The sequence below is a fragment of the Strongylocentrotus purpuratus genome, unplaced genomic scaffold (genome assembly GCF_000002235.5).
Source record: "Strongylocentrotus purpuratus isolate Spur 01 unplaced genomic scaffold, Spur_5.0 spur5_scaffold_4, whole genome shotgun sequence".
Lineage (NCBI taxonomy): Eukaryota > Metazoa > Echinodermata > Echinoidea > Camarodonta > Strongylocentrotidae > Strongylocentrotus > Strongylocentrotus purpuratus.
The window spans coordinates 26733588-26756769 of NW_022145610.1; the positions used below are offsets into that span (position 1 = coordinate 26733588).

General features: G+C 37.9%; 2 protein-coding genes across 2 annotated transcripts; one reads left to right on the forward strand and one right to left on the reverse strand.

The window, feature by feature from the left end:
• The first annotated feature begins 1665 nt into the window (after positions 1-1665).
• LOC580385 (cell division cycle 7-related protein kinase) lies at positions 1666-11744 on the forward strand. The gene is made up of 10 exons (XM_030997717.1): positions 1666-1806; positions 2631-2794; positions 4783-4869; positions 5336-5471; positions 6239-6332; positions 6838-6980; positions 7658-7823; positions 8522-8996; positions 9518-9667; positions 10930-11744. Exons 1-10 carry the CDS (start codon positions 1799-1801, stop codon positions 11280-11282), a joined length of 1776 nt encoding a protein of 591 aa, XP_030853577.1. The 5' UTR covers positions 1666-1798; the 3' UTR covers positions 11283-11744.
• Positions 11745-13613: 1869 nt separating this feature from the next.
• LOC105447526 lies at positions 13614-15017 on the reverse strand. The gene is made up of 2 exons (XM_030998110.1): positions 14881-15017; positions 13614-14465 (listed from the first exon to the last, which is right to left on the reverse strand). Exons 1-2 carry the CDS (start codon positions 14985-14987, stop codon positions 13856-13858), a joined length of 717 nt encoding a protein of 238 aa, XP_030853970.1. The 5' UTR covers positions 14988-15017; the 3' UTR covers positions 13614-13855.
• Positions 15018-23182: the final 8165 nt, after the last annotated feature.

Below are 23182 nucleotides of genomic sequence, written 5' to 3' on the forward strand. Positions count from 1 at the left end.
CTCAAAGAAAAATTGTACATTTATAACATTGGATACAAAATAACAAAATAATTTAACATAGGTCTTTATAAATTTACCAATGATCTTTTACATTTACATACAAAAGTTACACCTCTTCATTTTCCTTTGGAGACAAAAAAAAAATTATATATATAAAAAAGGGAAAAAGCTACAAAACACCTACTACCCCCCCCCCCCCCCACCCCACACAACATTTAAACACATAACATATACAACAGTATACAAAACACACGCTAACATAGAACGAGCAAAAAAAAAAGAAAAAAAAAAAAAAAAGAGGAGGGTCAGGAAGTTGTATATTGAGAGAAAAAAAAAAAATGAAAATGAAAACATTTATTCTAAACTTTCCAAAGCTTCCCATTTCCTTAAATGAATTGAAAGTGTGTCTCTTTCCATTGAAAGTTTTTTCTCTTCATTTCTATTTTCCAACAGTCTATATTCTATTTCTTTTGCTTTTGGAGGGTTTCCCTTCTCTCTACTGTGGAAAATCATATATTTAATCAAAATTAAAATGTGGTTCAATAATTGCTCTGTTTTAAAAGTAGTGTCATCTATTCCTATATGAATTTCTTTCCAGGATAATTTCTTCAAAATTGGTAAATTAAGTCTATCTCCACATTTCCCCCAGACTTCCTTTATTGTATTACATTCAAAGAATACATGTTGATAAGTTTCTTCAAAATTTTTGCAAAATGAGCACAAACCATTTTCATGGAACCTGAATCTATGTAAATGATGATTTGTATATAAAATATTATGCAATAATTTGAACTGAAATTCTCGCAGTTTACTACTTAAGGTACACATCTTTGGTTGAACATATATCTTTTCTACTTCTTTTCTTGGAATATTGTAAAGTGTCATTAAATTGCCGCCTGCCGAGTTTGTTTCTACATTCTTTTTAATTTGACTCTTATATACCATTTTTGCATTTAAATCTTCAAATGTAAACACTTTCTTTGAAAAAATAAATTCTAAACTAAAGCCAGTGTGAATTGCTTTTCTTAAAGGTTGAACATTCTGTTTCCATTCATAAGGGGCTACGTTATAAATTTGTTTTACTTTATCAATTTCCACTCTGCTCAAACCTAACATTATAAAATGAGCTTCAGGTTTCAATTCTCCATTTTCTTCACAAATGTGATGAATTCGATATATATTTTTCAAAAACAAAGTTTCCTCAAATAAGGTTTGACCTTCTAGTTGAATAAAATTATTATTATACAATATTTCATTCCCTTTGTATCTCTCTTCTGTTTTAACATATTCTTTCATATCTATCCATGCTTTCAGAAGATTCTGATAAAAGGATGATCAACCTTTTCTGATCGATTATATACACTGTTTCTTTCACAATGCAATCGCATGACTAGAACTCAACTTTATCTTTAAAATGACTTTGCTAAATGGCATAGAATTGTGTCTTCCGAAATAGGCGTAGTGTAATCTCAACGTAAGGATATTGGATATTTATTCTGCTATGATATGACACATTTTTTCGATTACATTGCAGTCTCATAGCTTTGATCTCATTTTTGTTCTATATATATATCACCTATATTACACTACCATTTCTCGTTTGTTTTTTTGAAGACACCATAGCCCCAAATTTTATTTGTTTTCAGACGCTGAATTTAAATGGACCGTGAGCTGAATGAATTTCCGGTTGACCCCAAACGCGGGAAATTCGTAGGTTTGTAAATTGAGATTGCTTTTCGTTTGCCGACAAAATCTAACTGGAGTAGGGACCTTTTCACTGCAAATTTTGCAAAATCAAATGAAAGGGTAAGTTCAGATAACAATAAATATATAATAATTGTAATTTTGTGGAGTTTTTGATGTGTGAAGACGTGTGAAACGCAGGGTTTTTTTCCCTACTTTTTCCTACGTCGCGCGTCGAGTCTCGAGAAGCAAAGACGTCAGCTCAAACGTTATTGGCATCGCGTAGCGCGTAGCTTGTTCGCCGAGACTCCCGGCGGCATGCAGCCAGCAGAGTCCGATGGATTACTACTGTCCTCGTAGCTCGGCCTCGCCCCAATTATGCAAAGCTAAGCTTTGTTATACACTGTACCATGGCATGCATGCTGCCGACATTACAAAGTTACACAATTAACGAAATAACATGGCGGATTGTGATAAATATTAAACATCATGATCAATTGATTCGTGGATGGTGGAGAAGAACTTCAAAGTAGATCTAGAAATAGAATCTAGATCTAGAAGAAGGAGGCGTTGAAATCACTGAAAAGGAAGAAAGCAATAAATTACAAGAAGAGGAAGAGTTAAGTCGTTAAGACTAAGAATAAGAGAGAGAGAGAAGAAGTCAGCGAGCGGCGGGGCGCCATCCACATCTAGACCTCTGCGTTCCTGAATAATAAAAAAAAATCGTGGAGGGGGGGGGGGGGCCATAATGCCCCCCCTCCCCCCCCCCCCCCCCCCCCCCCGGCCTTATTATTAGGGTTAGCGTCTAAATGGGTAATACTAATAGGATGACCTGGCTGAGCAAGTCTCAGTGGACATTGCATTACAGAGTCATTAAATAGACAGAGTGATTTGATAATTATGGTTTTGGTTCAGACAATGTATCCAGTCCTTCTTTCTCCTCACAGCATCATGCTTGGCAAAAAGAACAACTTGAGCTCCACAAGCGCCCTCGATGTTGATGTGGATGCAGGAGAGATGGATTCGGATTTACGTCCTATAACACCAACGGTTATGACTACATGTAAGAAACGGAAGAGATCATCATTCAAGGGCCCAGTCAGAATGACAGGTAACTCATTTGGACTCCTTTTTTTGGGGGGGGGGGGAGAGGATTGGGACATTCATTTCTACCTGTAATCATCATCGAAGAGTGAAGACTCAAAACACCCAAGTTTTCTTTATTATGCATTTTTATTTACTGGAGTTGATATTATATGAACAAAGATTTTTTTTCTCTTTTTTTTTCTTGAAATTTAAAATAGATTCATACATGTGCAGTGGTTATGTATCAGGGAATAATGTTGATATCAAGATGAACAATGAAAGGAGTACTGTTAATAAGAGTTACTTGTCTCACAATTTGTTTTATTTTTATAAATACATGAACATTCATCGTTACCAAAAAGAAGAAACATTAACAACCTCCCAGTAGTATCACAGTGAATGGATAAGAAATGCAAATCATCCAAAATTTGCCTTTCAATTTATATTAAAAACTCCAACCATAATTGGTTCTACATGTACTTCTAATGTACTCATGAAGAAGAGTAGTTCAAGTTCAATTTATTTCTCCACAAATGCAAAACATAGGAAGCTACATAAAATAAAATACATACATACAATACAATAATAAAACATGTACATTATATATAAAACGACTCCAGTTGAAGCAATGTAAGTTTTAAAAAGAAAAAATCAGCAAATGTGGAAGGGGTAGTCAAAAATCAAAAATGATTTGTCGAGGACTACCCCCAATAATGGAGAAAAAAAATTATACAATTAAAACTTAAAAGTAAATATAAGGTAAAATGATGAGGTGGTACCAATAACAAGAAAGAAGAGGGAGAAAAATATCAAAGACAGGGGGGGGGGGGGAGTGCATCTACCTATATGTGAATGTTGTAAAGAATGGGTTACTTAACAGGAATAATCTTAATTTAGCCTTAAATGAATACAATGAAGAACAATGTTTGATGTCAGGTGGAAGATGACTCCATAACATAGGTCCATTGAAGGGTATCCGTTTTTGTAAAAAAGAAGTCTTAGCTATGGGTATATGGAAACTATTTGCATTTCTTGTAGCATATGAATGAATAGAAGAGTTCAGTATAAAAGGGTCATCAAAGACAGGTGGCAAGTTGTTATGTTTGTACTGGAACATTAATTGACCAAGCTGCATAATATATATAGAATTAACATTTAAAATATTCATCCGTTTAAATAGGGGTGCAGTATGTGCTGGGTAGGAAGATTTGGTTATCAAGCGTATGGCTTTCTTTTGAAGAACTTAAAGTCTATTCAGAAGGGTTACTGAGCAGTTGCCCCAAACAATATTTGCATACGACAAGTAAGGAAGCAGCAATGTATTATAAAGGTTACATAAGATTGGCAAAGGAAATAATTTATGCACAACATAAAGAATACCTATTGCACTTGAAATCTTGGAGGCAATGTGGTTAACATGTGTCTTCCAGTTTAAGCCTTCATCTACATATATTCCTAAACATTTTGTTGAACAGACTCTGGATAAATATTTATCATTTAATTGCACATGTAATTCATCAACATCGAAATTGATATTTCTCCCTTTAAACACCATATAATTAGTTTTAGTCATGTTGACTTTTAATTTATTAGCATAAAACCAGCATGAAACCTTCTCCGATTCTGTTTTCAAATTCCTATTCAGTTGCTGAACAGATTTACCAGACAAAAATATATTTGTGTCATCAGCAAATAATATAAAGGACAATTTACTAGAAGCATAATGAAGATCATTAATGAATAATAGAAACAATGGGGGGGGGGGGCCAAGGATACTCCCTTGAGGAATTCCAGTCACAATGTTACATAAATCAGAAGACTGTTGATCAATAATAACAAATTGTTTACGATTATTTAAATAATATAAGTCATGATGAATATGAAACAAAATACTATTTAACCTGTTATGTTTTCTTTGTCATATTGTACCTCAGCTCTCCTTATCTAATGCAATGAGGGGGCGTTACTGATGTAAAATTGACTTCATTCTCTCATTTTCGCTCTTCTTTTCAGAGAAAATACGGGCAGATATAAGCACCATGCTGAAAGCTGTTCCCAAAATTGATGAGTTGTTCACAGTGCTTGACAAAATAGGAGAAGGTGAGAATACTTACGTGATGTTTATAGAAGAAATGATTTGTATGCATCTTAAGAAGCTTTAAAGAAAATATTCACCACTATTAATAGAAGTGAAGTTTGAACATTAACATTACTGTTAACCATCAAATAAGGCATTGTTTAGCTTAGGTATAATGTATTGTTATTTTTGATTCGTTGTTGTTTTTTATCACTTGTGAACCACGACCTGATCAATAGCCCCCACCCACTAGTATCTTTTTGAAGAAAGGAATTTATTCAATTAAAATTCTACATGTAAGTCTGGGTGAGCTTTGCATTTTTAATATTTTGTTTTAATTCATCCAGAAGTGGTACATTGCACAACTATCAAGATTGAATAAACTGTATTCAAGTATTTGATATGCCCCTAGGGAATTAATTGTACCCATACAACACTAAAATACAGTAGGAGAGATAAAGATATGATATCTTTTCCCCTTTCTTACAGGTACATTCAGTTCTGTGTATAGAGCCACTCTGAAGAAGACTCCAGACTGTAACCAGGAGTTTGCTCTGAAACACATCATCCCTACCAGTCATCCATCTCGTATCCTCAGTGAACTCAGCTGCTTGGTCAGAATAGGGTACGTCATATAGCTGAATGCTGCTCTGGGGCCTGTTTCATAAAATAATGTTATCAATAACAAGTTACAAGCTATTGTTATAAGCTACTGAAATTATGGCATCTGATTGGCTGAGAGCAAACTTTTCATAGAAATTTAGTATTTGTTATAGATAACAGGTTTCATGAAATGGGCCGCAGCTCTTTCATCGGTCATCCATCTCATGAATGTCTCGGTGATCATTTAAAAAAAAAAATTATTCAAGAAGCTCTATCCTCCTAAAGTTCAAATTGGTAACCGACTTTTCTTGACATTGTCCGCTGTTGGATTTCAAATTGAATTATCATATGGTATTTTGTACATGTGTTGTTTTTGTACTCATGTACTGTTTTTGTACTCATGTACTTGTGTTTTGTAGGTAAATGAGATTATTATTCCAGTTTGTAGGAATATGTTACAGAACCTAAATATAGGTGTAAGATTTTGTATTTACATGTTACAGTATATTACTTACGGTATCTATGGCAAAGGTCAAAGTTTATTCTCAAAAGTTTGCATAAGGGATACCACCTCATGAATCAAAATGTATGAGCCAGTTCTCTTGTTTCCTTTTCCAGAATCTTGTTCTTCATTCCATCATTGTTGGTGTTTTTTATCCTCTGTACTATCTGCTTTTCATATCTTTGTTATTTCTCCCTGTTCTTTACCCTTTTCTGATTATTATTATCATTTGCTGATTCACCAACACTAATTTACATTTTTGATTTTCTGTACTCTTATTTTTTTAGGGGCTGTCATAATGTGATGGGGGTGAAACTCACTGTGAGGGAGAAAGACAACATTGTCATTGTGATGCCACACTTCAAACATAATAAATTTCAGGTGAGTGCAGTATTGTGATGAAATAAACGATTTATTTGCTGAACCAAGAGGACAAATTTGATTTTTCAGACAAGTTTAAGAGTTGATCAAATACATGAAAGTCAAATGCAATGACTAGTCTGGTATTGATGGTAGACAATTTGTGTTAGGGAAGTTGTAAAGGTGCCATGAATAATGGGAGAGCTACCTCAATTACATCTAATCTAACCTCCGAGCAGTCAAAGAAGCACAAATGCCAATTAATGAGGGCACATGGGTGTGCTTAAAGCTGCCTTGAGATCTCGTCCTTGCAAAATACAAAGTGATCTTTGTGTAGTTCAAGGTCCGTTTTCTTGTAGAGATGAAAAGTTTGTTTTACATAAAAGACAAATATATCGGAATGTAATAATTGTATTATTTGTTATCTCTCTATTTGCTCAATTGTCTGTTTTCTGATTCCTTATGTATTGCCAAATGAAATAATAACAGTAATTAATGTATTTCAACATCCTTTCACCCTATGCAGGATTTCTACCATGACATGACCGTCAAAGAAGTCCAGGACTATCTCAGAGCCCTCTTCATAGCCCTTAGGAGAGTCCACAAGTTCAACGTCATTCATCGAGACGTCAAGCCAGGAAACTTCCTGTATAACCGACATTCCAGGAAGTAAGTCCTACTGTGCACCTTTTCTTGAGAAGGGGGAGGGGGATCATGGAAGAGCTGTAAAATGATGTATCCTCACCTGCTCTCAATAAATCATATTCTGAAATGGCTTGCAGTTGATTTTTTGTGAATGTTGGTTCCTGTTTTCAAAACAGGTGCAATGTTTCATTTCTAGAGCACAAGGATCTATAGATCAGGGGCTCAGGGCATCGTTTTCATGAAACTGTCATAAGTACAACAGTTCGTTTTGAGGGAAGTTCTAAATTAGTCAAATGCTGTTGTAATTTAATTTTTTGGGGTCTGCAAATGGGACATAGTACCTTTAGACTTTACACACATTTGAATAGGTTGTCGGCAAACTTGTACATACATGTATGGCAGTTTTGTGAAACAATGCCTTGTAAAAGTAATTTCTTCATAATATCATGTCCACTAAATATTAGCATGGTTAAAACATAGCAGGAAATACAATAATGAAAAATAGGTATTGATGATCTACTTGCACATCATTTATTCAAAGATTACTTTGAATGACTTTGAGCTACAGTTAACTTGAACTCAATATACTGTGGAATATGCTTGTTCTCTTTACTATGAAGGAAAGATGGCTTACAACATTTCTAGGTCATGTAAAGTAAACTATTCATATTCATGTTGCCAACTCCCCCCCCCCCCCCCAGATATGCTCTTGTTGACTTTGGCCTCGCTCAGGCAGTACCCACCAGATCCTCTGCCAAGACAACTGTAAAGCCTTCGATTGTAGGGGGCGTCCTCCACCACGATACCCCAAGGCCGCCTCAATCAAGGAAGAACACTCGGAGGGCTGTGTCTACATCAGAGAATAAGGTTGGTAAAAGATTCATAGCAAAATAAACGTATCGATCTATTGTTCCTGTACTTGGAATCTTGGTACTTGGATATGGTATTGGTATTGGTATTTATTTCAATCTTCATTAAAAAAACATATACAATACATACAGAGTATTAACAAACAAATTGAAATTTGAAATACATAAATACATGTAGAAGGGTAATATTACGGATAATAAGAATACAATTAAATTAACAACAAAAAAGAGAAGTTTATAATGTGTAGCATTGGCAAAGAGACTCTGTTGTGTAGGGTTTGTTACCAACAATTCTCCAGTAGATATGACCTCATTGAAACCAATCTTCTGGTTTGGTGCTTTGACATAAGCTTTGAAATTGGAGTAACAGAAAAGATGCATAAACTATCAATCCAACAAGAATTGATGTGTGTATAGCATGAAGCACAGTAGCTGGGGTCCTTGAACTTTGTAGGTCCTGGGTTCAGTGCACTTTTGTACCTAAATATAGGACATTAGACGTCAAATTGTCCAGTCCTTTGGATGTTATTCACAGCTGCATGCATTCGGGATGATTCTCTACATTCACTAAATATTTGCTTTCTTGGTGTCTCTGGTGAAGGAAACACACCACAAATACATTTATATGAACTTTAGGAGACTGCATTCTTTGCCCTAATGACTTAATAACAGTTCTTTTATTATTTACCTCGACAGGCTCTGACCAGAGTTGAACCGAAGAGAACTCAATCAGAAAGTCATTCTAAGGTCCCCAAGCTAGTAGAACTCGACCCCAACACATTCCATTCCACCGACAAGTCATCCCGTGACCGTAGCAACCACCGGCTGGATTCTGTCAATGAAGACGACCTCAAGAAGAAGGTGCCTGCAATGATAGCAAGGGGCAGCGAGAACACCGCCGAGGTGATCATCGCCCCTTCTAAGGAAAAGAAGCCCACAAAACCCCCCAAGCCGGTCATCCTGACAAGGAATTGCGCTGCCATCGCTACAAGAGGAGTGACTAGGAGGCTGCAGGACATGCCAAAGACACCTCAGGGTATCTGCGGGTGCTATGGTTTACCTCAGGTCTGTGATGTCTGCATGGCTAAGAAGAACCAGGTGGCACCTAGAGCAGGCACACCGGGCTTCAGGTCACCAGAAGTCCTGCTCAAGTGCCCTGACCAAACAACGGGTGAGAAGATCAAAGTGACATGCAACAATTATTTTTCACTATAACTATATACTGCAGTAAAATCTTCATAAGAGATTGTGTCGATAGCATTCACATTCAGCATGAAATTGTGCAAGAACAGCTCATATGCAAAGTTAATCTACTTATTAGTAAACAATGATAAACGGAGATAACTTTCTATAACGTGAATGCTTAGACACATCGTTGTATTGATGTATTGGGCACTATATAAAAGCGGAATATTATTATTATTAGGGCAACCACTTTTTGCCCTGAGATTAATGTTGAATTTACTTTGTATTTCTGCTGTCTTCTAATTAGAAGAATCTTTTTTCTACTGTTATTGGCATGCATAGACCGATCTTGTTTTTTTACCTTGTAAGCAGTGCTTTTTGTATTAGAAAGAAAATAAGATGAAATGAATGTACTAGCCCTATTGATGCTTCATCATACAGTCCCAAGAGGACAATATTCAATAAATTAACTTTTATTCATATCCTTTATTTTTCTATTACTTTCAGCTGTGGACATGTGGGCTGCAGGCGTGATCTTCCTATCCATCCTGAGTGGGCGCTACCCCTTCTTCCGAGCACCTGACGACTTTACAGCCCTCGCTCAGATCATGAGCATTATGGGAACGGAGGAGACCACCGAGGCAGCTAAGGTCAACGGTAGGTCAAAATGTTGTTGTTTGTATTTATGGCGTTCTGTCAAATGTGACTATTTAAGCCTAGTCTAGGTCTTTAGTTTTAGTCGTGTTGAGGTAGTCGAGTCGTAATAGTTCCTACAGTGTAGCTTGGAAACTCTGTGCGCCTGTACTTCGCTGGTCCACTGCTGGGGGATGTATCATCCCGGCCAACCCTGCTACATACATCGAGCAAGCTTATCAATCCTTCTGATCTAGGCCACTCAGATACACAATGTGCTGCTATAGCATGACGTCACTTGAGTTTCCTTGTTTTGGCTGATGTTGTTCTGTCAAGAACGTGCAAAGAAACTTGTATGTCAAAATGAACTTCATCCTCACAAATATTCTAAAAACTGAACTACATCGTGTTGTGAATTCATTGAAGCTCAGTACAGGGATTTCAGTTTTCAGGCCATAAACTGTTTTCAGGCCTTGATACCTTCTCTTTCAGTGTTTTCCAGATGTCCTATTGTACATTTTTCCTTAATTCATCTTTCTTGTAAAAAAAAAATCAACATTCTAATAAAGAATGAACATAAATAACCCAAGACCGAGGTTTACATTTGAAAGTATAAGTTCCTCAGGCAGGGTAACCTAACTAATACATTACATTGTAGGAGAACAAAACGGATACAGACATAGATTGGATTCCATTATGTTTGGATCTCTTTCCAAGGCTCATTGAATGAAACCAACTGGGGTTCTCATCTATTCATGTCTAAATTTTCAGGGGAAAAAAAATTGTTATTCTCCTAATGCCTTATCTTTTGACAATTGGTCTATGCCATCATCTCTATCTTGAGCATATTTGATAATTTATTGTTGTCTTCTACCCTGTTCTTCAATTCTGTCAGGATGAAGAATATTTTGGGGGATTGTGAGCAAGTTGTGTGTGTACAACAAATGCTCTAGCAACAATTGCTCCACCTTTAATTACCTGCACCTTCCTAACTTCAATGAGAGGCTAAACAATACACCTAACCCTGATCCTACCCCTATCACCCTAAAACCCAATGGCAATCCTAACCCCATTTTTTATGAAGTACACAGCGATTTTTTTTCAGAGCAAAAATTGGATCATCCCAATGGTTACTGTTTTAAATTTAAAAAATAATAAAAATCGCCTGAGCGGTGTTAAAAAGAATAAAAAGATATTATGTGCCCTTTAAGCAGAAGAAATTTGAGGTATATTGTGTCTAAAGGAATAATAACTGTATGACTTTTTTCTACTTCATTTCACTGTAGGCAAGAACCTCCTGTGCAATGTGAAGCTCCCCGCTATGGAACTAAAGACCATGTGTCGTCAGTTAAGACTTGGTGCCGTCCAGCGCAGGCTGAGCAAGAGCTCCCAAAGCAACGGTGAATCCTCAAAACGACGGAGGCGGAGCATCAACCAGACCTCACCCCCCAAAGAGGAAACCGTCGGTAGCCCGGAATCGCAGCGGAGCGTGGGCAGTGTTGGAAGCGAGGAAGGCCTTGTGGATCAGTTTCCTGACACGGCTTATGACCTTCTTGGACGCCTTCTAGAGCTGGACCCTCATAAGAGGATAACTGCAGAACAAGCCCTCAAGCACCCATTTCTACTTGAATCACTTTGATATGAGCTTTCCTTCTGCTAGCCTAAGATAGATCAATCCATTTCTGATGTCCATTGCACATGAGCTTAAGATCATTCTCCTTGGACGCCTTCTAGAGCTAGACCCTCAGAAGAGAATAACTGCTGAACAAGCCCTCAAGCACCCATTCCTTGTTGAATCACTTTGATATGAGCTTTCCTTTTGCTAGCCTGAGATAGATCATTCCATTTCCGATGTCCATTGCACATGAGGTGTCACTTGTCTGACCTACGAGACTGCATGTGGTTTTGACTCACCATGTCAGAGTTGCTTTGTGCAGAAAGGGAATGTAAAATGAACAATGCAAACATTGCCTTCACAGGCTTGATGAGCTCAAGTTATTACACAATTTAAAGCCTGTCTGCACTAGTTTGGCCTGGAGGGATTAGACCACCCAGTGTGGTCACTGACAGGTGGTTATCTCATCAGCTCTCAATTATCATAAGAAAAAGAGGATCATGGGGGACCAATGGGCACCGCTTAGGCATTGCTTTCTATATAGAGGGAGCAAATAGCTACAAGTAGTGCAGTGAGGCTTTAAAAGACCATGGGCATTGTAAGGCCAAAGAAAATTATTTTCTAGTTTCTCATCAAAATTGTTTGAAAACAAGAAAGTGGTGCCTTTATGTCATTGGACACTAAATGTCATTCTCCCACATACACAAGTGCTGTGGGGGTCATATTCACCAAATCTTTTTCTTAATTGTTCAATGCAATTACTACAGTGGTTAAGAAAAAAAGGTGATATCAATAATTCCTAAGGTTTTTTCTTAACTCATTTTCTTGATCTTTTGAGATTATTGTTAATGTCATGTGAAAACAATCTTGAAATGAATCCTTTTTAAAATCAAATAATAAGGATATAGGGGTTTCATACTTTTGTTGTATAAAAGAAATGATGCATGCTTTCATTTGTTCATTAAACGATCTATTTGCTCTAGTTTGGCCTGTGTATACACCTATCATACTCAACTTGAAGGCTTCATACCATAGATGCATACAGCCTCAACTCAAGTACGGATAGATCGTATAATAAAATCATTTGCATGGATCATTTGTATATCATGCACACAGGTTGAACACACAGAATCGGTCTATTTATGGAACCAAGGAGGGCTAATGGGGTCTTGATGCAATAGAGCAAACATTCCCCCCCCCCCCCCCCAGATACTAAAATGCTATTACTTGTTACGTTATTTGTGTTCGTTCACTTTTAACAAGTTTTCAAGAGACTCGAGCAGTGAAAGTGTCATCATATTTTCAGCTAGTTATATGGTTGGCCATACCTTTACTGTTGGGTGTGTAATCCTTAACTAAATAACTATTACTTACAATTCTTAAAATCTATTTATTTTTGTAAATGCATGATATTTATGCATCATTCTCAAATTCTACCATTGATTATGATGGTAGGTGATTTTTTACCTCGTTGTGGATCCTGCCTTTCATTTCAGCAGAATTGCTACCTCTCCATTATTGCATCGTCCGATGGCATTGATAACTAAACAATTTAAAAATAGTTTTTGAAATGTATTATTAGATCCTGATTATTAATTGGAATGCGTTTATCTTTTTGGAATTTTTACTCATGTTTCATTCTAACTTATCTTGTGATATGAAGTGTATTTATTCTGATGTTTTTATTACAGAAGATATTCAATAAAATATATTAATGATAAGAATCTTCTAAAGTGTGATTATTTGTCTTTTAGCCTTTGTTGAAAGATCTAGTATAAAATAATATTTGAAAATGCTCAAGTACTCGATGTTGTGAACAAAATGATATATACTTTCAGAAACAATCACAGATTATGAATTTCCTTCGTTGATTGATACAGATGTTTTCTGTTCCTCCCACTGATTACTTGATTTCCATGAAAAAAATTAGATGCAACGTTACTGGAATTGTCTCTAATTTCATTCTATTCAAGATGGTCTTGGTATATACCCCCCCCCCCCCAAAAAAAAAAAAAAAAAAAATCACCTCCACAAGCAAGAGTTGTTTTTCCACACCTTTATTCATGATTCTTTCATTCTTGGAAACATACATTTAGAATTAATGATGGGTTCTTTTCTGTTTTAGCATGTCATACCATTATTCAAATCGAAGTATGAGTTTACCCCAGTTCTACACCTGTGACATAATTAATTATGGACTATTATGTTTGGTTGATATTCCAGAGTTCCTTGAGAGAAACGTAGCATGAATTCTATTATCAATTATTAATGAATCCTGCATCTTGTATATTCAAATGACACCAGTTAGAAAGAGAATTTTGATTCTATCCATAGCTTGAAATTTGTTCGGGAGAAACGGAGCATGCCATTTTTACATTTCATTTTTTTGAAGATTAAAGCGTGGATAATTGATTTAGCATACTACATGGTTTCTGTCATTGGTAAAAACAGAATTTCGACTACATAACATGTCTAGGATATCATATCTTAATATCGAAGTGCGAAGTGGATTGATATGTTTAACATCTCTGTTTTAAGACCTTGATTATTTTCCTACTAATGAAAAGTCATTGCTAGATTCATCACTGTAATTGAAATTAATTGTTGTTGCGTCGGAAGCTTTTCTTGAAACTGTTCCATCGTTTCTTCAATCGAGAAGGGCGCCCCTTCCCGAATTTCTCTTGTGAAAGTTCGAGTATGTCTTTTGGAATAGGTGGTGCCGTCATTTGCCTTGATCTGTTTTCCTGCTCGTCCACACAAACGAAGGAGCTAATTCTGAAGTCATTGGAAGCTCGATGACTTGTTCTTGGCGGGCTATCTTTGTTATCGGTCGTCTGCGGACTGTCATGTGCGGGGAAGGTCACAGGTCGTGTGCGTACGGTCGATCGCCCATGAGCGCGGCCCGTCAGCCGCTTGATCTCGCACATGCGAACACGGAAGAGTTCGTGTGCCTTCTCCAGCTCGCCCAGTTTGTGTTGCAGATAGATCTCGAGCTCGTCGACTTCGAATTGACGGATCTGGCATTCTTCGTGAGCCGACTTCACTTCGGCGATCAGGGCGGGCTGCACGGGAGAGCAGTCATCGTCGAACTGGAGTTTCTTGAAGTCTTGCATCATTTCATGGTCGGTGTAGCCATTCCTGTCTCGGTTCATTGGTTGGAGGTTTTCATCCCATTTATGGTTTCGACGACCGGTGACATATCTCTGCCTGTTTGTTCAAGACGACAAAGAAATGAATGTTACCATTGAAATTCACATTGATAACTGAACTAAAACTGCAATTGACGTAGTGGCTAATTGATACAACATTGCAAAGAAAACCTGATACTTATAATGTTAAAGAGTTTCACGTTCGAATTCCTGACTTTTGTTTTTGTTTAATGCCCCATATTTACAAATAGCCATTAAATGAAAGGGGGACCTATCAACCACAAATATATGTAGAAAGTTATAACACGGGACACTTTTAACAAATCAATGAAAAGTTTAAAAAATAAAAAGAGAAACTGAAAGAAACTAGGTGGACTATTACGAAAACGAAACTTATTTACATCGAAAATAGCATCCTTGTCAGAGATCCCCTGAAAATTAGATTTTATTTTTAGCATAATGTCTGTTTTTACCATTCAACATATTTGACAAGATCGTTGAGTAGATCCATGAGTTCATTATCTCGACTCTTTCCTTTACGCTGGGTCCTCCTGAGTCGTTCATAGAGATTTTCTGTCATCTTCCAATGATTAGATTCTGAAGGAAAAAAAAAATTTGTTTGGAGTCTATGGTATCTGATTCTCAAAAAGCAAACACACACATTTATAATACTTATATAGACATTGATACATTTGAAGGGAATCTATATAAGGAATACTAAGAAACTAGGGGGTTCATGCAGTAGAGCTATACGTCTATTGATAGAGTATTCCATAATTACACATCCGAGCCTCTACATCACCCCTTCTTGGAAAATTTGCGAGCGAGCGAAGTGAGTTAGAAAAAATGTAATTTTTAGTATATTATGGGAAAATGTGATTTTGTAAGGCTTGTTTTCGTTAATAAAATGGAAACTTTTTATCTTCACATTATTGTTGTCTGCTAGAAAAGGATAATTGATATGATAGAAACGTTAGCAAAACCCCCATTCTTATAATCAAGACGAACATTTCCCCCCTCCCCTCTCCCCTCCCCGTCTCCATTTCCCTTTCCGTATCTGTTGATTCTCTTAAACCAGCTATATGATTCGCCTAAATTGTACGAAACAAATTAATGACCCATTTGAAAATAACAAGTTTTACGTGGATTATAAAACGAATTTTTTGTTTATGTATTATTCATTTAATCTTACCTGTTATGAAATCCAACGTCATGATGATACTTAATTTGAGGGTTCTATTTCGATCCTTAAATTTGGTTCGTAACTCACCCTATTATCTATTTTCTGTTATACTTTAAGAATTGTCAGTTTAATGTTGTTAAGCAAATTTGTGCGTTATGCGCGTTAAAAGTCTTATGACGTAACAATCGACGCATTGGCTTTGCGCATGCACCTAACGCTTACCTGGGAATGACGCAACAATGCTGCAAGCCATGGTTGATAAGCGCCCTCAGAAGGGCTCGGGGTAAACTTTCCACCAATGAGCTGCTCAGACGAGAGACTAACATGCATTTAGCCCAAGGCCCAGCGTGCAAGTATCAGAAAGAAGAAAAAATCACCACTGCAGTCTTATTCCTTTGAGTGCCATCAGATAAAGTTTAGATACAGTTTGGAAATTTGCTGGTTTTAAGACTGGTCATGAGGACCCAACTTCCTCCTGCATTTTCCTAAATACTTTAATTTGCTTCACAATAATTGTATACATGACTTGTGTAAATCACTCAGATCCTCGGAGTTTGGATAATTTTATCATTAATTTTGAGGGTGCTTCTGATATTTCGAATCACAATCTACCCATAATTTTGATATAGATGTGGGCTATATACATGTATATTCCCCAAATATCAAACCCCCAGTTACCGCCAACCCCTGCCCCTCTCCCACAAACTCACAGCCAAATCAAATTCGCTGCAGTATCCACCCCTGTCAGTCTCCCTCCCTCTCTCTCTCACTCTCTCTCTCTCTCTCTCTCTCTCCCTCTCTCTCTCTCTCTCTCCCCCCCTCTCTCTCTCTCTCCCTAACCATTTATCTATCCATGTCCCTCCCTCCCTCCCTAATTTCATCCACGCCTCTCCCTTGTCTCCGTACTTCTTTCTCTTTCTCTTCCTTTCTTTATTCCGCTTGTCGCCATCTGGGACCCCCTGCTCTTTATTTATATTTTTTCTCTCAATACGAATAAAACATGAAACTGTATCCCATTAATCAATATTACTTATACAAGTGATTTTCGTTGTCATTCTTTCAATTTTAGACATTTCCATTGATTTTAACTCCCTGCCCATTATACGTGCTCCCCGCTCATTTGTGGGAACGTACATTTTATTACAGTTCAAACCTTTTATGTAAGATCATTATCTGCCACGTACACGGTCTACTAAACTTAATTGCTCCCTAAAAAAAAAAAATCCCCAAATAAAATAGCAAACTTCTTGGTTAACTGTGCCAGTGATGCTTCGCAAACCATATTGTTTGTGTTCGCTTCTCTGCTCCCAAACCCGAACAAAACACGTTTTATTGTTATGGGTAATAATTATGTCCCTTTCGGCTTCTCTGAAGTTCACTGTCAAGCCCATTATCGTAAAATTACAAGTAATGAGCTTGCTGATTTTACGGTCTGAAACACCACAAAGAGAAAGGGTGCCTTTATAGGCGATAAACGTCAGCCCCCACATCAAACCAGAACAATATTTGATATTTGTCGGGTCTGAATGGCAATTGTTTGACTGCATTTTGTATAGCAATGATTGAATTATGAGGCAGTAAAACAGCCAAGACTTGCTATTTACTAACTTAGGTGGTATCAACAGCGAGCACGATTTCTTCACCAAATGACCCTCAAAATACCTGCAGATGTGGCAAGTCTCCATCACGTAGGCAGGCCAACCTGTTGATTTGGTCCCCTGTACCATATTTGTCACTTTTTAGTTTTAAGCCTGGATACAGAGTGGTGGTATCAGAGATGGAAAGGCGTATCTCCTCTTTTGTACATAATCATGTCCTTTCTACATCTCCGGTGAGAGAGTAATTTGTGCTTTTCAACAGATTAAAGTGTATATTATTTTTAAAAGGTTGAAGTGTTAATTTTTTATTACAAAAAAAAAAATCATAATCATCATCGACTCAAATAAATTCCAGACCGATATGACGAGATTTGATACGTGACATTCAAGTTGTAAGCAGAGCCTTAGCCAAGTGGAGGCCACGGTGTGACGGACTGTGCCACGATAATGACGTCATGACGATGCTGACATAGGAATAGAACATTCTCTTCAAGAATCAAGGCACTCACACGAACATAACGTACTAAATTAGATAAATCCTGTTCCCATCAAAATATATATTCTTCTGTCCCTATGATGTACCACCTAGCCTGTTAACACTAGCAGATTAACAACTGCCAAATTTCATGGGTTTTTTTTTAATGTAATACTTAATGCAGATGCAATATGTCAGAAGCTTATATCAACTATTGTAACGTATCATGAATTGCAAATTACTAGAAAGTTCTGTGCAACAGCCCCTACACTTTTTTGCAATGTTTTTATACAAATCATAATAATAATAATAACAATAATAATAATAATAATAATAATAGGCATTTCTATAGCGCCGTCTCTAGAAATTCTATTCCGAGGCGCACTAATTATTACCCCGGTTTTAGCCTATCTGTCATTACAGCGCTCCATCATTTCATTTCAATTTCAAGGAATTAATTCCACCCATTTACTTCACCTGGGTCGAGTGTGACAAATGTAGGTTAATGCCTTGCCAAAGGACATTAGTGCCGTGTCTGGGATCGAACCACGACCTTTGAATTTCAAGTCAAGTGCTTAAACCACTCGACTACGATACTTTTACAAACACCAGAGTAGCACATCATGACGGACCGTCAGTGCCGGTGTAGGTATTGAGGACATACCAAAACAGGAGTTGCATTTTTTATGATATATAATTGGAATGTTTTTGTTTATTATGAAGGGGGTTGTTTTCCAAGGGGAACCTTTTTACAGTCTGTATGGGCCTTGACATCTTCATTTCCATCTTCATAACTCACCCGAGATGACAAAATTGTCAGAGCAAAATAAATACATCACCTGCCCTCTTGGTTGTGTAAATACATCATAAATTGGTGGATGGGGGTTTAGACAATATGGTGTATGGTAGGAATTCAGAAAAACGAGCGTGCGCAAGGGAGTCATAATTATACCAGAGGGATGAGCGTGATGTAAAGAGGTTTTAAAACTGAAAGACATAAAGTACGGAAAAGAAAAGGATGGGAAAACAGACAGGGGGAAGGCGAGAAGAAATAAAGATTGAAGAAGTAGGAAAAAGAGAGGGGAGAAAGAGGAAATAAAAGATAGATCATAGAGCAAGAGAGAGGTAGGCAGGGGCGTATCTTGACATTGGTATCAGAGGGGTAGATTCAGTAGCGGAAATAGGGGGGGGGGCTTAAGCCCCCTAACAAATTGAGCCCCTCCCCCACCATTTTCGCGAGGCACATGTAGAAAATGAATGCAAGAACCCTTAAAGCCCGAAACCCCAAGTCCCCAAAGTTCCCCCTCCACCCTTCCCCTCCCCCATATTCTAACAGTCCCTCTATGGATTCCTCTCCAGATGGATTGGGGCGTTATTTTGAGCAGCTTCACTTTCTGTAGACCAATTTATACAAAATTTACATTCCTTTTCCAGACCTTCAAACGAGGGCGGGGGCGGGCTGCCCCTGTTTAATCCTATACTGGTAAGGTAGATAAAATGTGATATAGGAATAAACCAAGAGTCAGGGGTCATGCATAATGCGTACTAATTCAAAACTTGATAATTATTCCACTTTGAGCATTATTCCACCCTTCTTTTCAAACTACTGGATATGCCTGGATACATAAAATGTGATATAGGAATAAAAACAGGAGAGGGGGCATAGTGCGTAACAAATCGAAAACTCCTGATCGTACTTGGTGCATAATATGCGCCATCCTACTAAAGTGCTATGAGTCAAACAATGTGGGTCTACATGATGTAGGCCGATTTAAAGAGAAAATCCACCCTGATATTAAGTTGGTTTGAATAAAAGCAGAAAAATGAGAGAAACGGGTCAGAGAAAGCGCGCAAATACCGATACAAAAAAGAAAGTTAAGAATGTTTGAAGTTGCCATCAGTCAAACAAATTGGCAACTGTGTGACGTATCTCGTGAGCTCTCTTTCAATTTGCTCTGTACGAAAAAGAAAATGAAATTTCTATTTCCCCTTGATAAAATGTTCAATCATACATGCACCCTAAATATAATTTTTTTGCAATTTTGTTTCTACAAAAACCGCTGTATGGAAACAATCTATTCCGTCATCAATGGAGACTAATCAAAATGAAAGTTTACGACATTTTATGTCCGGAGCAAATCGGAGAGGAGCTCGCAAAATGTACGTATAACCATAGTACAGACAATTCATACTTCACGCTGAACGTGTTAATGATATACATGTATCAGAATTATAATTATTTATCACTTTAACAATTTGGAAATGTTACATTATCTTCCGGTTATTTTCTCCTCCAAATTATTACTTTGACCTTTAAAATATAGTTTTATTGTTTACTGACATCCTTTAATTCCCGCGGAAACGCATTTCACACGTCGAGACGAATAATTCACTTTCCTCTGACACTGAAGGGCGTCATCATTATCCAGGAAAAAAGGGAAAAGTTATATGGATCTAGTCATGTTTTTATCACTTCTGTTTCACGAACAAAAGAAAGGAAGGGAAAATGATTAATCGACAAGTTTTGATTCATGTCTATTTTTAGGGGGAATGTTTCACCAATATCGGGACACAAATGCGAATCATGTGTTCCAAGGTCAAAGGTCACTTGAAGAGAATCTGGGTTTGATGGAAGAGGTTTCCATCTCTGCACGTATTGTTCTCCGTTTTATCATGTTCATCAAGGAGATGCAACTGGAATTCATAGTTTCAAGCCCCACTGTACTACTTGTAGCTACTTGCTCCCTCTATATAGAAAACAATGCCTAATGGGGCTTTCACATATACACTCCGGGGCCCGTACGGCGAGTAAAAACAGACATTTTGGGAATTTTCGGCCGGTGTCCGGCCGGTTGCCGTAAAGTTCCTACGGGCGCCGGGACAGTTTTGTAAGCCGTACGGGCTCCGTGGTGCTGAGTTGGCTGCTCCCAATTCTCCCGGCGTTTTTATCTGACCGTAAGGCCGTAGAAAGCCCGTAAAGGGCCCGTAGGGCACCTTACGGGTCCCTTGCGGGCTCCGGACGGTGTCCGGCCGGGCCCCTCACGATTTTGGGGATCAATTCTCTTGAAAAATCTGTACGGGCGCCTTGCGGTGCTCAAGGGTTCCGTACGTGTACCCTACGGCGCCCTCACGGGGCCCTCAAGAGCCCGGGTGATATGCACAACACCAGGCGTCTGCCGTCCGGGGGCCATTTAAGATGAATATTGCCCGTGCGGGTCCCTCACGGCGGCATCTTGAAATGTCACAAACAGAGTGAGTCAGAAAAATGTCCCACTTTTTAAAAGTTGTATTGTTTGAAGTATGAATATTTAATCATGAGTTTCATGATATGTCTTGATAGAGTTATCCTCTCAGTACATTAAGGTACCATTTTCATTTGAATGTTCAATGTTCAATGTTCAATGCACTGTTTTATTCCTCACCCAGTAACTTTGCGCAAGTGAGATCTGGCAGTCTTGTAAAGATTGTCTGATATTCAGTGATGCATGCAGTTATTCAAATGAAAATGGTACCTAAATGTACTGGGAGGATAACTCTATTAAGATATATCATGAAACCCATGATTAAATATTCATACTTCAAACAATACAACTTTTAAAAAGTGGGACATTTTTTCTGACTCACTCTGTAGTTCAGTGCACCGCACGGCACCCGGCCGGGCGCCTTGAGAACCCCGGCCGTGCCCCGGCAGGGCACCTTCCGGGAGCCATCGGTACACCTGCTCATCGGACGGAGCCCGTAAGGTTACCGGCCGGCACTCGGCCGGCACCCTTACGGGTGCCTTTCATTTCACTCGACCAATTTTCTCCGGGCACCTCCCGGGCGCCGCAGAATATGTGACCACACATGCCGTAGAAATGAAAATCGGACGGTTCCCGTACGGTCTCTAAATCCACGGCAAGCCGCCGGGTAGGGAAAATCGTACGGGGCCCGGTTTATATGTGACCTAGGCATAAGCGGGGCCCGTTGGTCCCCATGATCCTCTTTTTCTTATGCTAATTGAGAGCCGAGTTGATGAGATAGCCACCTGTCAGTGACCTCGCTGGGTCTAATCCCCTAGCCAAATTAATATAGACGGGCTTTAATATGCTCACTTGGTCCTGTATATGACTTGTTATTATTGTACATTCCACAATATGGCCAGATTCTTACGATCACCGTTATGCCTGAAAACGAGTTAATTCAACTGGTCATGAAAATGGTTGATCCACAAAATAGGATTACAACTTGTTGTTTTGTTTTGTTGTGTTGTGTTTTTTCTTGCATTTATTTTCTTTAGTTTTCTTGTGTAGTCTTTTCTTTCGTTTTTTTGTCGGTTGTATTTATTTATTTTGATGAGATTGTATATGTATATTATCCAATTATCTATTTATGTTTTAAAGATCTAGATTTAGTTTTGTTCCACTTAACATCCTGAAGTTATCACTTAGCTATCAAAATCATGTGGAATTGTCCCATATTTCATTATATCACCATCACTGATTTTTAATTAGAGGGCTAAGGAGGCGCGGACAGATGACTGCTGCCCCCCCCCCCCCCACCCCAACCCCCAATCTTAATATTCGAGAAATTTTCACCCAATATTCTGCCATCTAGAAAATGTCGATGGCAAAATAGCATTTCCACTTCAATGAGATGTTTGTAATATTTTAGAAACCGGAGAGTTGGTATTTGGGTAAGAGGTATCAACTCCCTTGGCAAAATTATGCCTGTATACAAAAACAGTCATACGTTCTTTTTCGAGCAAGTTCTCTCTCTCTTCTTTATTTCCTGTTATTATAAAAAGACAAGCAAATGTAACTTTCTCACCGCTGTGAAAGAAGTCGCAGTCAAACTAGACCAACGTACACACACTTTTGTCGTCGGGAAGCATCCATATCGATCTTAAGATCATTACAAGTTCATTGACCTCGGTTGACGATCTCGACGACGAGTGATCTGTCCGCCCTCGGGGAGGTGATCAACGAACACGATGATAGAAGTATAGCAAACACGTGGGACACAGTGCGTTGACTACCGGTACTATATACTTGAGTCATAATTCCGTCAGCTGTCTCAATCTCGTAAAACTTAAACTTACTTTTTCAAAATTTTACCTGTATGGATGGATGATTTCCATGGTTTTATGCCAAATTTTGTTTTCCTCTTTCACTTATGTTGATCATTCTAAGTCTGATCATATCTTTTCCTAAATTCTATTTTTGTTTTCTACTCTTGTTTGTATCTTCATTCTGATTTGTTGTACAGCTGTTTTGTCGACTTAGCTTTATTTCCCTCTTTTTTAAACAAATTTTGATTTTTTCTTTTCTTTTCTTCTCTTTCTTTCTCATACCGTCAGTCAACTTTCCTTCTTTCTGTCTTTCTGTCATTCTTTCTTTTTTTCTTCTCTTTTCTTTTTCTTCCTTTGTTCGAGTGAATTTATCACCGTTGCCTATAAACCAGCAACTGTCACTCATTTCGTCCCTCATCATGATAATAGGCTATTGTCTTCATGCAACTCATCGCAAAATACTGTCATA

Bases quoted from the DNA above. Each gene is read 5' to 3' on its own strand.
- LOC580385 (XM_030997717.1), top strand. The intron at 5,472-6,238 runs GTACGTCATATA...TTATTTTTTTAG, and splicing joins AGCTGCTTGGTCAGAATAGG to GGGCTGTCATAATGTGATGG. The intron at 6,981-7,657 runs GTAAGTCCTACT...CCCCCCCCCCAG, and splicing joins TATAACCGACATTCCAGGAA to ATATGCTCTTGTTGACTTTG.
- LOC105447526 (XM_030998110.1), bottom strand. From the start codon at position 14,987: ATGACAGAAAATCTCTATGAACGACTCAGGAGGACCCAGCGTAAAGGA. The intron at 14,466-14,880 runs GTAAAAACAGAC...TTGAACAAACAG, and splicing joins CTTGTCAAATATGTTGAATG to GCAGAGATATGTCACCGGTC.